Here is a 15,658-nt window from a genome sequence, read left to right on the forward strand (position 1 = left end):
GACTAGCATTTTGCAGATTAGTTACTGACTTGCTTCTTTCTCCTTTGCTCTTCTGTTTCTCTTATCACTCTCTCTATCTCTCTCTCTTCTGTCAACTCTCCAACATAAACTTGGCTTGTTAGTACTCACACTTGATGTTTCCTTCCCACCGCACTGGTCAATCAGAGTTGGACAAAACAGAGTTCTAAAGGTGCTCAAAATTGCTGCTTCAAGCAGAATACAGACATTTACTTAACCCCTTGAGTGGCAGGTTTCCTACCACCCTGTCGTGCCCACCAGGGCAGGTTTTTTAAAATGGTCTAATCATTGAATTTCAACTAATTTTGCAGTTGCGTCTCAAGAGCCATAACTTTTTCATTTTTCCATTGACATGGCCATATAAGGGCTTGTTTTTTGCGGGACAAGTTGTGATTTTTTTAAACAGGGGGGAGGAAAAAAAGAAATGGGGAAAAAAGAAAAAAAGGGGCCATGTCATTAAGGGGTTAAATAATGTATTAACTTCCTTCTCTGGGTCATTACGACGCATGGATACCACATGTGTGATTGTATTTTTGATTTTTTACAAAGTAAAGGGAGACAAGTGTTTTTATAATTTTTTTTATAATTTTTAAACTTTTTTTTTTAATTTTTTTTAATTTTTATTAGAGATGAGCGAACGTGTTCTTCCGAGCTTGATATTCGTGCGAATATTAGGGTGTTCGGGATGTTCGTTATTCGTAACGAACACCATGCGGTGTTCTGGTTATTTTCACTTCCTTCCCTGAGACGTTAGCGCGCTTTTCTGGCCAATTGAAAGACAGGGAAGGCATTACAACTTCCCCCTGTGACGTTCAAGCCCTATACCACCCCCCTGCTGTGAGTGGCTGGGAAGATCAGGTGTCACCCGAACATAAAAGTCGGCCCCTCCCGCGGTTCGCCTCAGATGCCGTGTGAGTTAGTGAGGGACAGTGCTGTTTGTACCGGAGCTGCTGTAGGGAAAGAATTGGTAGTTAGTGTAGGCTTCAAGACCCCCCAAAGGTCCTTATTAGGGCCACTGATAGCTGTGTGTTGGCTGCTCTTAGCAGTGGCAATTTTTTTTTTCTCAAAATCGCCTCTGCAGACCGTTGCACCTGGCATTAGGGACAGAAGTGCTGCATAGGCAGGGAGAGTGTTAGGAGTGAGTGTAGCCTTCAAGAACCTCAACGGTCCTTTCTAGGGCCATATTTATCCGTGTGCAGTACTGTCCAGGCTGCTGTTAGCTGTGCTGCATTTTTTTTTGCTTCTCAAAATCGCTTCTGCAGAGCATTGCACCCTCCATTGATACTGCAGGGAAAGAATTGTATAGGCAGGGCCACAACACAGTTATTATTTATTGAATATACGCAGTGCTGCCTTTTGCTTGTAAAACAAGTGAAAATAATTCTATTTGTCCGGCCTCTGTCCGTCCTAAGGGCGGTGGACACGTGTCGGCTGCGTGTGACACCTTTAAAAATCATACGCACCCAGCTACGTTTTACTCCTGGCTTCGCCATTTGTTTTCCTTAATTGGGAAAAAAAATACCTGCTCTGCCACAGTTAATAACTCTGCTACCCTCACGTTCTGTGACACATTAGCAGGGACACAGCACAGTTATTAAACTTCTCATGTTCATAGAATATACGCAGTGCTGCCTTTTGGTGCCAAAAAACGGAAAATAATTCTATTTGTCCGGCCTCTGTCCGTCCTAAGGGCGGTGGACACGTGTCGGCTGCGTGTGACACCTTTAAAAAACATACGCACCCAGCTACGTTTTACTCCTGGCTTCGCCATTTGCTTTCCTTAATTGGGAAAAAAAATACCTGCTCTGCCACAGTTAATAACTCTGCTACCCTCACGTTCTGTGACACATTAGCAGGGACACAGCACAGTTATTAAACTTCTCATGTTCATAGAATATACGCAGTGCTGCCTTTTGGTGCCAAAAAACGGAAAATAATTCTATTTGTCCGGCCTCTGTCCGTCCTAAGGGCGGTGGACACGTGTCGGCTGCGTGTGACACCTTTAAAAATCATACGCACCCAGCTACGTTTTACTCCTGGCTTCGCCATTTGCTTTCCTTAATTGGGAAAAAAAATACCTGCTCTGCCACAGTTAATAACTCTGCTACCCTCACGTTCTGTGACACATTAGCAGGGACACAGCACAGTTATTAAACTTCTCATGTTCATAGAATATACGCAGTGCTGCCTTTTGGTGCCAAAAAACGGAAAATAATTCTATTTGTCCGGCCTCTGTCCGTCCTAAGGGCGGTGGACACGTGTCGGCTGCGTGTGACACCTTTAAAAATCATACGCACCCAGCTACGTTTTACTCCTGGCTTCGCCATTTGCTTTCCTTAATTGGGAAAAAAAATACCTGCTCTGCCACAGTTAATAACTCTGCTACCCTCATGTTCTGTGACACATTAGCAGGAAAACAGCACAGTTATTAAACTTAGATTATTCATTCACTAGAGGCAGTGGGGCCTTTCGTTTTCAAAAAAGGGAAAAAATTATATTTGGCCTGCAGTCTTGCGCCAATTTATTTCCTGCCTGTGAAATCAAATCACTGGTAATACAGCATGCTGAGGGGTAGGGGTAGGCCTAGAGGACGTGGACGCGGCCGAGGACGCGGAGGGCCAAGTCAGGGTGTGGGCACAGGCCAAGCTCCTGATCCAGGTGTGACGCAGCCGACTGCTGCGCGATTAGGAGAGAGGCACGTTTCTGGCGTCCCCACATTCATCGCCCAATTAATGGGTCCACGCGGGAGACGGTTATTAGAAAATGAGCAGTGTGAGCAGGTTCTGTCCTGGATGGCAGAAAGTGCTTCGAGCAACCTATCGTCTACCCGCAGTTCTGCGCCGTCCACTGCTGCCAATCCGAATCCTCTGTCTGCTGCTCCTCCTTCCTCCCAGCCTCCTCACTCCACTACAATAACACCTGCTCAGGAGCGGGAGCACTCCCAGGAACTGTTCTCGGGCCCCTGCTTAGATTGGGCAGCAGCGGTTCCTCTCCCACCAGAGGAGTTTATCGTCACTGATGCCCAACCATTCGAAAGTTCCCGGGGTCCGGGGGAAGAGGCTGGGGACTTCCGCCAACTGTCTCAACAACTTTCTGTGGGTGAGGAGGACGATGACGATCAGACACAGTTGTCTTGCAGTGAGGTAGTAGTAAGGGCAGTAAGTCCGAGGGAGCAGCGCACAGAGGATTCGGAGGAAGAGCAGCAGGACGATGAGGTGACTGACCCCACCTGGTGTGCAACGCTTACTCAGGAGGACAGGTCTTCAGAGGGGGAGTCAAGGGCATCAGCAGGGCAGGTTGCAAGAGGCAGTGCGGTGGCCAGGGGTAGAGGCAGGGCCAGACCGAATAATCCACCAACTGTTTCCCAAAGGGCCCCCTCGCGCCATGCCACCCTGCAGAGGCCGAGGTGCTCTAAGGTCTGGCAGTTTTTCACAGAGACGCCTGACGACCGACGAACAGTGGTGTGCAACCTTTGTCGCGCAAAGCTCAGCCGGGGAGCCAACACCAACAGCCTCACCACCACCACCATGCGCAGACATATGATGGCCAAGCACCCCGCAAGGTGGGACGAAGGCCGTTCAGCGCCTCCGGTTTGCACCCCTGCCTCTCCCCCTGTGCCCCAACCTGCCACTGAGATGCAACCCCCCTCTCAGGACACAGGCACTACCGTCTCCTGGCCTGCACCCACACCCTCACCTCCGCTGTCCTCGGCCCCATCCAGCAGTGTAGTTCAGCGCACCGTCCAGCCGTCGCTTGCGCAACTGTTGGAGCGCAAGCGCAAGTACGCCGCCACGCACCCGCACGCTCAAACGTTAACCGTCCGCATAGCAAAATTCATCAGCCTTGAGATGCTGCCGTATAGGGTTGTGGAAACGGAGTCCTTCAAAAGTATCATGGAGGCGGCGGCCCCGCGCTACTCAGTTCCCAGTCGCCACTACTTTTCCCGATGTGCCGTCCCAGCCCTGCACGACCACGTCTCCCGCAACATTGTACGCGCCCTCACCAACGCGGTTACTGCCACGGTCCACTTAACTACGGACACGTGGACAAGCACAGGCGGGCAGGGCCACTACATCTCCCTGATAGCACATTGGGTGAATTTAGTGGAGGCTGGGACAGAGTCAGAGCCTGGGACCGCTCACGTCCTACCCACCCCCAGAATTGCGGGCCCCAGCTCGGTGGTGGTATCTGCGGAGGTGTATGCTTCCTCCACTAAAGCACCCTCCTCCTCCTCCTCCTCCTCCTCTGTCTCGCAATCAAGATGTGTTAGCAGCAGCATGTCGCCAGCAGTCGGTGTCGCGCGGTGTGGCAGCACAGCGGTGGGCAAGCGTCAGCAGGCCGTGCTGAAACTACTCAGCTTAGGCGATAAGAGGCACATGGCCCACGAACTGCTGCAGGGTCTGACACAGCAGACCGACCGCTGGCTTGCGCCGCTGAGCCTCCAACCGGGCATGGTCGTGTGTGACAACGGCCGTAACCTGGTGGCGGCTCTGCAGCTCGGCAGCCTCACGCACGTGCCATGCCTGGCCCACGTCTTTAATTTGGTGGTTCAGCGCTTTCTGAAAAGCTACCCACGCTTGTCAGACCTGCTCGTAAAGGCGCGCCGGCTCTGTGCACATTTTCGCAAGTCCCACACGGACGCTGCCACCCTGCGCACCCTGCAACATCACTTTAAGCTGCCAGTGCACCGACTGCTGTGCGACGTGCCCACACGGTGGAACTCTACGCTCCACATGTTGGCCAGGCTCTATGAACAACGTAGAGCTATAGTTGAATACCAACTCCAACATGGGCGGCGCAGTGGGAGTCAGCCTCCTCAATTCTTTTCAGAAGAGTGGGCCTGGTTGGCAGACATCTGCCATGTCCTTGGTAATTTTGAGGAGTCTACCCAGGTGGTGAGCGGCGATGCTACAATCATTAGCGTCACCATTCCTCTGCTATGCATCTTGAGAAATTCCCTGCAAACCATAAAGGCAGCTGCTTTGCGCTCGGAAACGGGGGCGGGGGAAGACAGTATGCCGCTGGATAGTCAGGGCACCCTCCTGTCTATTTCTCAGCGCGTACAGGAGGAGGAGGAGGAGCATGAGGAGGATGAGGAGGAGGGGGAAGAGACAGCTTGGGCCGCTGCTGACGGTACACCGGCTGATTGCCTGTCATCCTTTCAGCGTGTATGGCCTGAGGAGGAGGAGGAGGAGGAGGATCCTGAAAGTGATCTTCCTAGTGACGACAGCCATGTGTTGCGTACAGGTACCCTGGCACACATGGCTGACTTCATGTTAGGATGCCTTTCTCGTGACCCTCGCGTTGCACGCATTCTGGCCACGACGGATTACTGGGTGTACACACTGCTCGATCCACGGTATAAGGAGACCCTCCCCACTCTGATTCCCGAAGAGGAAAGGGGTTCGAGAGTGTTGCTATACCACAGGACCCTTGCGGACAAGCTGATGGTAAAATTCCCAGCCGACAGCGCTAGTGGCAGAAGGCGCAGTACCGAGGGCAAGGTAGCAGGGGATGTGCGTAGATCGAGCAGCATGTACATCCCAGGCAGTGCAACAGTCTTTAAGGGCCTGGCCAGCTTTATGGCTCCCCACCAAGACTGTGTCACCGCTCCCCAGTCAAGGCTGAGTCGGCGGGAGCACTGTAAAAGGATGGTGAGGGAGTACGTAGCCGATCGCACGACCATCCTTGGTGACGCCTCTGCCCCCTACAACTACTGGGTGTCGAAGCTGGACACGTGGCCTGAACTAGCGCTGTATGCCCTGGAGGTGCTTGCTTGTCCTGCGGCTAGCGTCTTGTCGGAGAGGGTGTTTAGTGCGGCTGGGGGAATCATCACAGATAAGCGTAGCCGCTTGTCAACCGACAGTGCCGACAGGCTAACACTCATCAAGATGAACAAAGGCTGGATTTCCCCAGACTTCTGTTCTCCACCAGCGGACAGCAGCGATACGTAAGCAATACGTAGGCTGCACCCGCGGATGGAAGCTACGTTCTCTCTCACCATCCAAAACGGGGACATTTCTGCTTCATCAATCTGTGTCTAATATTCCTCCTCCTCCTCCTCCTGCTCCTCCTCCTGAAACCTCACGTAATCACGCTGAACGGGCAATTTTTCTTAGGGCCACAAGGCTCACTCAAATAATTTTTCGGAACAGTTTTTATAAGTTTCAATGCGCTTAAAAGCATTGGAACTTTAACTTGAACCAATTTTTCGTTACACTGGGCTGCCTCCAGGCCTAGTTACCACTTAAGCCACATTAACCAAAGCGATTCACCTGCCATCTTGGTTGGGCATGGCCAATTTTTACTGAGGTACATTAGTACTGTTGGTACACCAAATTTTTGGGGCCCTCACCTACAGTGTAATCATAGCAATTTGTATGTTCTTCGCCTGCACTCATGGTACAGAAAGGTGTGTGGGGTTGGCCTACACTTTAGCTACATAAATGTAACTTGGGCCTTGGCTATACTAAGGCTACTGAAATGGAACTAAGACTGCGCTCCCGCTATACTGCTTCGGAATTGTTACTGGGGCCTGTCTTGAGTGCTACTATTGCTGACATGGAACGAAGACTGCGCTCCCGCTATACTGCTTCGGAATTGTTACTGGGGCCTGTCTTGAGTGCTACTATTGCTGACATGGAACGAAGACTGCGCTCCCGCTATACTGCTTCGGAATTGTTACTGGGGCCTGTCTTGAGTGCTACTATTGCTGACATGGAACGAAGACTGCGCTCCCGCTATACTGCTTCGGAATTGTTACTGGGGCCTGTCTTGAGTGCTACTATTGCTGACATGGAACGAAGAGTGCGCTCCTCCTATAATGCTGCTAGTGATATGTTAGTGGGGCCTGTCCTAATGCTACGGCTGAAATGTTACGAATTCTGGCCTCTGCCTACACCGCTGCTAATGGTATGTCTCTGGGGTGTGGAAACAGAGGCTTCCCAAAGACATGATGGCGGCGAGGCCATTTCCCACCAACGCAGTTACTGTAAAGGTGCATATAACCACGGACACGTGGAGAGGACACGTAGTGCCTCAAAAACATCCCCCTCCTCCTCCAACAGGGAAAACATTCTTGGCAAATGTCTTTGCATTGGTTCGTCTGGTGGCAGTCCAAGAATTTCACCTTTACCGACACAACGAGAGCCCCCACACCATCCCCCCGCCACGGCCCACTTAATCCTGGCCGCATTCCGAAAACCAACAAAATACAACCGTGCTACTAGGTCCGCAGTCACCACCACATTACCACCAACGCGGTTACTGTAAAGGTGCATATAACCACGGACACGTGGAGAGGACACGTAGTGCCTCAAAAACATCCCCCTCCTCCTCCAACAGGGAAAACATTCTTGGCAAATGTCTTTGCATTGGTTCGTCTGGTGGCAGTCCAAGAATTTCACCTTTACCGACACAACGAGAGCCCCCACACCATCCCCCCGCCACGGCCCACTTAATCCTGGCCGCATTCCGAAAACCAACAAAATACAACCGTGCTACTAGGTCCGCAGTCACCACCACATTACCACCAACGCGGTTACTGTAAAGGTGCATATAACCACGGACACGTGGAGAGGACACGTAGTGCCTCAAAAACATCCCCCTCCTCCTCCAACAGGGAAAACATTCTTGGCAAATGTCTTTGCATTGGTTCGTCTGGTGGCAGTCCAAGAATTTCACCTTTACCGACACAACGAGAGCCCCCACACCATCCCCCCGCCACGGCCCACTTAATCCTGGCCGCATTCCGAAAACCAACAAAATACAACCGTGCTACTAGGTCCGCAGTCACCACCACATTACCACCAACGCGGTTACTGTAAAGGTGCATATAACCACGGACACGTGGAGAGGACACGTAGTGCCTCAAAAACATCCCCCTCCTCCTCCAACAGGGAAAACATTCTTGGCAAATGTCTTTGCATTGGTTCGTCTGGTGGCAGTCCAAGAATTTCACCTTTACCGACACAACGAGAGCCCCCACACCATCCCCCCGCCACGGCCCACTTAATCCTGGCCGCATTCCGAAAACCAACAAAATACAACCGTGCTACTAGGTCCGCAGTCACCACCACATTACCACCAACGCGGTTACTGTAAAGGTGCATATAACCACGGACACGTGGAGAGGACACGTAGTGCCTCAAAAACATCCCCCTCCTCCTCCAACAGGGAAAACATTCTTGGCAAATGTCTTTGCATTGGTTCGTCTGGTGGCAGTCCAAGAATTTCACCTTTACCGACACAACGAGAGCCCCCACACGATCCCCCCGCCACGGCCCACTTAATCCTGGCCGCATTCCGAAAACCAACAAAATACAACCGTGCTACTAGGTCCGCAGTCACCACCACATTACCACCAACGCGGTTACTGTTAAGGTACATATTACCAGTCTGACTGGGGCATGCAGACACCTTGACAGAATGAATAGTGTGTGGCACATAGGTTCCCCATTGCTATGCCCACGTGTGCAGCTCCTGATGGCGGTGGCACAGGATTCTATTTCTCATTGCTTCTGTACAGCATTGTGGGCTATCGCCCCGCCCCTTTTAAAGAGGGCCGCTGCCTAGCCATGCCAACCCTCTGCAGTGTGTGCCTGCGGTTCCTCCTCATGGCAGACGCATTTCTAAATAGACATGAGTGTGGCGTGGCATGAGGGCAGCTGAAGGCTGCGCAGGGACACTTTGGTGTGCGCTGTGGGGGGGAGGGGGGGCGGTTGGTCAGCATGTAACCCAGGAGAAGTGGCAGCGGAGTGTCATCCAGGCAGTGATTGTGCTTTGTTGTAGCTAGTGTGGTGCTTAGCAAAGGTATGCCATGCTAATTAGGGCTTTTCAGAAGTAAAAGTTGTTGGGAGGGGGGGGGGCCCACTCTTGCCGCTATTGTGGCTTAATAGTGGGACCTGTGAACTTGAGATGCAGCCCAACATGTAGCCCCTCGCCTGCCCTATCCGTTTCTGTGTCATTCCCATCACTTTCTTGAATTGCCCAGATTTTCACACATGAAAACTTTAGCGAGCATCGGCGAAATACAAAAATGCTCTGGTCGCCCATTGACTTCAATGGGGTTCGTTGTTCGAAACGAACCCTCGAGCATCGCGGGAAGTTCGTTCCGAATAACGAACACCCGAACATTTTGGTGTTCGCTCATCTCTAATTTTTATTTATTTTTATTTTTTTGTCCCTTTAGGGGACTTCCACAGGGACCCATCAGGACCCCCTGATCACATTCCGGGGGTCCGATGGTGACAGCCCTTTACATGCTGCTGTCACATAGACTGCAGCATGTAAAGGGTTAACACAGCAGAGATCGGAGGTTTTCTCTGATCTCTGCTGTAAGAGCAGGTACATAGCTGTCCTCTCACAGCCAAGCACCAGCTCTCCCTGCCACACAGACCATCGGCTTGCTTCTGACAAGCCGATGGTCTCTATGGCAACCTATAAACAAAGCAGGAGATTGCCGGCAGATCGGCAATATCTTCTGCTGGTTTTTCAAAGCCCTTGCTTTGTTCTCTGTGGGACTGTGCAGGCAGAGCACAATGTCACAGCTTGTGGCATTGTGCTCTGCAGCTCCCATAGTGATACATAGCCCGGAAATCTTCCGGGCTAGGTCACTATCGGCAGTGGAGTTCGTCCCGGAAAATTTCCGGGCGTGCCACTCAAGGGGTTAAACAGCCATATAAAGAGAGCTAACGGGTACTCTTTAAAGAAAATTCACATCTCAAGCTAATATTTCTATTCTGGACAGTATCTAGAAATATAGCGGTTTTTTCAGCTTGTTCTGTATATTATAATTGACCGATAATTCTGATATCTAAATTCTCAGAGTGTAACCCTGCACAAAGTTACCGCTGTGGAGATGGGCGATGTATTACATTGCGTTGGGTGTGCGATGGAGACCACGATTGTGCTGACAAGTCTGATGAAGTCAACTGCTGTAAGATATTTAGACTATGTGTTTATTAGACTGTATTTTTTGCCTACAGATATCAAGCACCCCTCGTTTGTATTATCCAAGTAGGAACACGTACGGGCAGAGTTAGTTTTAAACATATTTATGAAATGTGCTTTTTCAAAAAGTTGCATCTTTTAGCCACCTACTGCAAAATGTAAGCTGCAAAACAAAAACTCCATTACTTCATCATAAAATGTGACAGATTTAAAGAGATTGTCCAGGAATGCCACAAAATTGCTGTGCAGCCTGTTGAAACCCATCTTAGGATGGTAAAATGCATGTGTAGACCAGAGATAGGAAGAGGGCATGGCTATGGGTGAATGTGAGGCTGAACTCGACACTGTTCTGAACAGTTCAGCATCAGACTCCACCCATCCCCTCTATGGCCCTACCCCCTTTTCCCCGGTCTACACATGCATACTTCTATCCCTTTAACACAAGGTGCACAAGATTTGATAAATTTGCCACAAAATTAACTCCAAAAAATATATATATTGATACCCATGGGCCTTGGTGTATAGTTTTTTTAAAAATATAGCTGTAGTATGAACTAATACATTTGTCTTATTTTACCCTACTCATTGTGTTTTTGTATAATTGTAATTTGTCATGGTCACTTTGCTGTTACTTTACTTTGATCATTAATCATGTGCTGTTATACCACTCTTAAGCCCCATTTACACGCAGCGATTATCGCTCAAAATTCGTTCAAGCAATGGCTTTTAAACAATAATTGTTGCGTGTAAACGCTTTCATCTTACACTCTTCGACTGAACGATGATTTTTAGGTGAGCTTAAAATCCATCCTTCAGCCGGAGAGAGATAGCAGGGACCACACACTGTGTTCTCCACAGAAGCAGCTGATTACATTGTATTTAGCTGACAGCCCACGGCAGACTGTGCTAAGACAGTGCAACTGAGGGCAAGGTCTAGATAACATGCTGGGATTTGCAAACAGCTATTGGGGGCTCATTTACATGCAAATGAAGCTGATAAAGTGTTAATAGACATTAGTGTCTATTAGTGCCTTCACAGTTTGATCCTATAATATAGCTTTTAATCTTTATTCTCTAAAATTAGAAGTCTAAACGACAAACAACACGAACACAAATGCGGCTGTCTCCTTACAGACCCGTGGACTACCCCTTGAAATGGTATAAACAGGGTGAATGCGCCAAATATCTTGCCTTGTATGGGAAGTAAGGCGCCAAAAGATAGATCCTACCAGAAGTTCTATTAAAGAACTAACTGAGAATTCAATGAATAGATAATCTCAGATGGTACGTCACTGGGGTAGGATAGCAGCCCCAGATTATCAACAGGAAGTAGCTAAACAAATGGTATTGGCATTCATTCAGTTCCAAAAAGGAATGTAGAGGATTTTCATGATTCCGGTACATATCATCTGAGATTATCCATTCATTGAATTCTCAGTTAGTTCCTTAATAAAACATCTGGTAGGCTCTATCTTTTGGCGCCTTTCTTCCCATACAAGGCAAGATATTTGGCGCATTTACCCTGTTTATACCATTTCAAGGGGTAGTCTAGGGGTCTGTAAGGAGACCATTGCATTTGTGTTTGTTTTGTTTGCCTTTTAGCCTTCTAATTTTAGAGAATAAACATTAAAAGTTATATTTTAGGATCAAACTGTGAAGGCGCTCTCTAGTAAATTTTGATTCTACTGCCTCAGTGAATTTTTAGTGTCCATTAGCAGTTTATGCAAAACGATCTCTAAAACTGTCAATCTTTCAATCGTTTGAAAGATTGTCTCTGCGTGTAAATGTGCACTTATTGTGACTACATTTATTATACCTGAATTATCACTATTTTGCTTTACCTGTACTGTAATGGCTCATTTACATGCAAAGACAATCTTTCAGATGATTGAAAGGTTAACAGTTTTAGCGATCGTTATGCATAGAGTGCTAATGGACACTAATGTCCATTAGCACTTTATCTGCTTTGTTTGCGTGTTAATGAGCCTCCGGGAGCTGTTTGCAGAACACAGCAGGTGGTCTGTGCTCTGAAATCAGCTTCTTTGTTCTCTCATGGACTGTCAGCTGAATACAATGTAATCTCTGACTGCCCGTGGAGAACACAGCGTGAGGTCTATTTTTTTTTATCTTCAACCTCACCATTCATATTTTACAAAATCCTAAAATCCAGCAGCTTTCACTCTGACACTAAGCATAATAATAGTCACTTACTGTTCAAGAGGAAAACTTTTCAGCACTCCTCTCTTTATCATCACAGGCAGGATTACAATAAAAGGTGACACCTATATATAGATAACCCAGAATCCACCATTCACAATAGATGATGTTCCAAGCTCACCTCCTCCTCTCCCTGCACAGTGACCTCCCCAGAGGTTACAGAATATGTCCATAACACTCTCCCATGGAAGTCAATGGGCCCACTCTTGTTCTTGGTGTGAATGGCCCATGAGGCTGCTGTATAGCTTAGGAATGCTATTAACTATAGCTCAGGGAAGATGGCTGCCCCAATAGTCATATACAGACAATAGAATAAAATAATCTACCATAAGAAAATAAGAACTGTATAAAGAAATGGAAAATGTTTCAAATCTAAATTTGAATAATATTAAAGTGACCCTCCGGTCCTGCAGAAACAAAGATGGCCGAACCATTTCTCTGACTCTGATACACGCTGCGTATTGGTATACATCAGTAGTCTAAGGCACTACATGCTGCTCTAACTGGCCAATTCTGCTAATGTGGGCAGCACTGGTCAATCAATGTAGGTGTAGTTTCTTACACACTGTATATTAGTATGCTTCATTGGTCTATCAGGTAGTCAGAGAAGCTGGTGCGGCCATTTTTGTTTGTCCAGGCCCAAAGTGTCGCTTTAATTCTGTTATTTAAAGTCCATACAACTAATCAGTATGTGATCCTATTTCTCTAGCTTGTCATAGTCAAGGTCTCTCTGAGTGCAAGAACGGACAGTGTATTCCTAGCGCCTTCCTCTGTGATGGAGATAATGACTGTAAAGATGGTAGTGATGAAGAAAATTGCACTGAAAGTAAGGGTAAGCGATAGAACGGAGATTATGCAACATCAGTAGAAGAAATATGGGATTGGTAAACCTGCTGGACTAAATTTAGTTCTATCAATGTATCCGTTAAATGGCTATGGACTTACCTATCGAAGGTGTGATATGATGGTCCAGCTTGAAGGTCACTCTTAAAAGGAAACTGTTATCATCTCTGAGCTCCATAAACTACAATATGGAGCTCAGAGGTGAGGGAACAAGGAGTTTGGGAATGGTTTTTTATACTCACCGGGTGCCCGTTCTTGCACTTTCGCCCTAAGAAATCAGTGAACGCACAAAGTATGAATATTTTCAGACAGCTCTGCACATGCACTTTCTCATATAGATGAATGGGACACTGCGCAGGAATGGGGCACCCGACAAGTATGAATCACTGTTCCCCAGGGACCCCATTCCCTCACCTTTGAGGTGAAGTTTATTGGGTTCGAAGATGATGACAGGTTCCCTTTCAAGCATAAATCCACTTAAAACCTGAAAATTCATTTTTCTGTAGAAACTAGAACAAATTGGAGCTTTAGAGTGCTGTGGACAAGGTCCTTGTACTATGTGACTGCTTGAAATGTTCAAAAAAGTACATGTGGCAGCATCCTAAGTACAAAAGTACTTTAAAAAAAAACATTATTCTACCTTTTACATGCAACATTTTAGCCACATAGGTCTTTGTCAAGTATGCGGCCGCTGTGTATGGAGTGGGTTTGGCCTCTGAGCCCGCTTCATATACAACATATGCTATGGATAGCTATAGCTGTCCTAACTGCACAGGGTATGTGCAGTTAGGATGTATAGAACTGTATGATGGGAAGGGGTTAACAAACTAGAGGCCCTATTTAATTCAAGTGGGAAAGAAAGTCCCTGTTGGCCAACTTGTCAGTCCTGCGAGTATGGGGACAGCTAAATTAGAAATCTAATTTGAGACCCCTGCAAATTGAGCCCCAGTGAGTATGATAATGGTGAAATGAAGAGATAGTGCTGGACTGCACTGAAAGTTGTATTTTCATTTTTTGAGTTAACACCAAAAGAAATAAATGAAGGATGGCTTAAACCGACTCTTTGGTTTTCGGCAAAACTTTTGTCCTCGAGCCACAGGAGGCAGCTATACTACGTACTCTTGGTCTTCTGTGTTGATCTCCTGTATTTCACTAGTTCTGGGTCCCGTTCTCTGCATCCAAGATGTACAACACAATCTTCAGACTACCTAATCCCCACTGTGCATTGGTAGTGTTACACTATGAATGCACTATACTTTTTCTCTCATTGGCCAGCACTACTCATGTGATCAGTACTGGCTTATCAGAGAGCAGCGCACTTTGGGCATTAGGTAGCCAGAAAATGGCAGCTTGCATCTTGGATGACTGAAAACAGGATCCCGAACCTGTGGATCAGAGGGACAATAGCAGAGAAGAACAGCAGCAGGTAATATTCCTCCCACCTGTGATCCTGGGACAGAAACTTATCCTGCAACTGTAGGTTTGCTTTAAAGCCCTTTTACACTGGCCGGTACTTGAGGACAAACAGTAGTAAGAATGTTCCTTTACTGATTATATGTCAGGTAAACATGCTGCCCAATCAGCTGATGAATGAGGAAACGCTCATTCATTGACCCATTGGAACTTTAAGGCAGGCATGAAGATGCTCACTTTTTGGATGGATATTGGGTAGTTTGTACATGGCTCGATAGGAGCAGAATGATGAGTACTGATCAATGAGATCGGCATTTGTTTTACTGGTCGATTCAGAAAGTATGAAGGGAATGAAAAAACTTTCATTTTCCTTACAGTTTCATTATTGTCGACAACGCATCCTGTGCTTACATGGGGAGATGTGCTGCCTACTACAATGATTATTAGAGATGAGCGAGCGTACTCGCTAAGGCAAACTACTCGAGCGAGTAGTGCCTTATGCGAGTACCTGCCCACTCATCTCAAAAGATTCGGGTGCCGGCGGGGGAGAGCGGTGGTGAGTGGCGGGAGTGAGCAGGGGGAGTGGGGGGGAGAGAGTGAGAGAGAGATCTCCCCCCCCCCCCGTTCCTCCCCACTCTCCCCTGCCGCTCCCCGCCCCCTGCCGTCACTCGAATCTTTAGAGACGAGCGGGCAGGTACTCGCATAAGGCACTACTCGCTCAAGTAGTTTGCCTTAGCGAGTACGCTCGCTCATCTCTAATGATTATCTCAGCAGAGCAAAAGATGTGTTCAGCCAATGGCGAGTGTTTGCTTGTTTGTCAGATCATTGGGGTAACTGGCCTGGTGATCAAACATATGTTCTTATGAATGTCCATGCTCGATCATTGTCCTGTGTAGAAGGGCCCTACTTAGGGAGATGTGCTGCTGGCAAATGCAAGCTGTAATGGGATGATCGATCACACCGGTAGTAAGAAATGTTCGTCCCTCTACTTGTGATCATCTACCTATGTAAACCCACTTAACGAATATGCTCTGTTGTTGGTTACTGCTTGTTATAACCGGTAGGAGCTAACAGGTATAAAAAGAGTTCTTAGGTTAGTATCTGAGCATGCATTTAGGGAGATAAGCTCAGCTAATATAGCTTTAAGTCATCAGTAGCTATTTCTGTCCACTGATATGACACTCATCAGCGAATGTATCGAAAGGTAGAGGGAAAA

The 15,658-nt window shown here is 47.8% G+C and overlaps 1 protein-coding gene across 2 annotated transcripts in view; it reads left to right on the top strand.

Annotated features, from left to right (window-relative positions):
• Positions 1 to 15,658, top strand: part of CORIN (corin, serine peptidase) — a 271,828-nt gene that overhangs the window by 205,165 nt on the left and 51,005 nt on the right. Inside the window, exons 8-9 of one of the 2 annotated variants that reach the window (XM_066573119.1) lie at positions 9,845 to 9,955; positions 12,896 to 13,012. In XM_066573119.1, coding sequence (XP_066429216.1) covers positions 9,845 to 9,955; positions 12,896 to 13,012 — 228 coding nt within the window. Of the gene's footprint in view, positions 1 to 9,844; positions 9,956 to 12,895; positions 13,019 to 15,658 lie in introns of both variants that reach the window. The other variant, XM_066573118.1, reaches the window with a different exon arrangement.

This window comes from Eleutherodactylus coqui, chromosome 7 (assembly GCF_035609145.1).
Source record: "Eleutherodactylus coqui strain aEleCoq1 chromosome 7, aEleCoq1.hap1, whole genome shotgun sequence".
Classification (NCBI taxonomy): domain Eukaryota; kingdom Metazoa; phylum Chordata; class Amphibia; order Anura; family Eleutherodactylidae; genus Eleutherodactylus; species Eleutherodactylus coqui.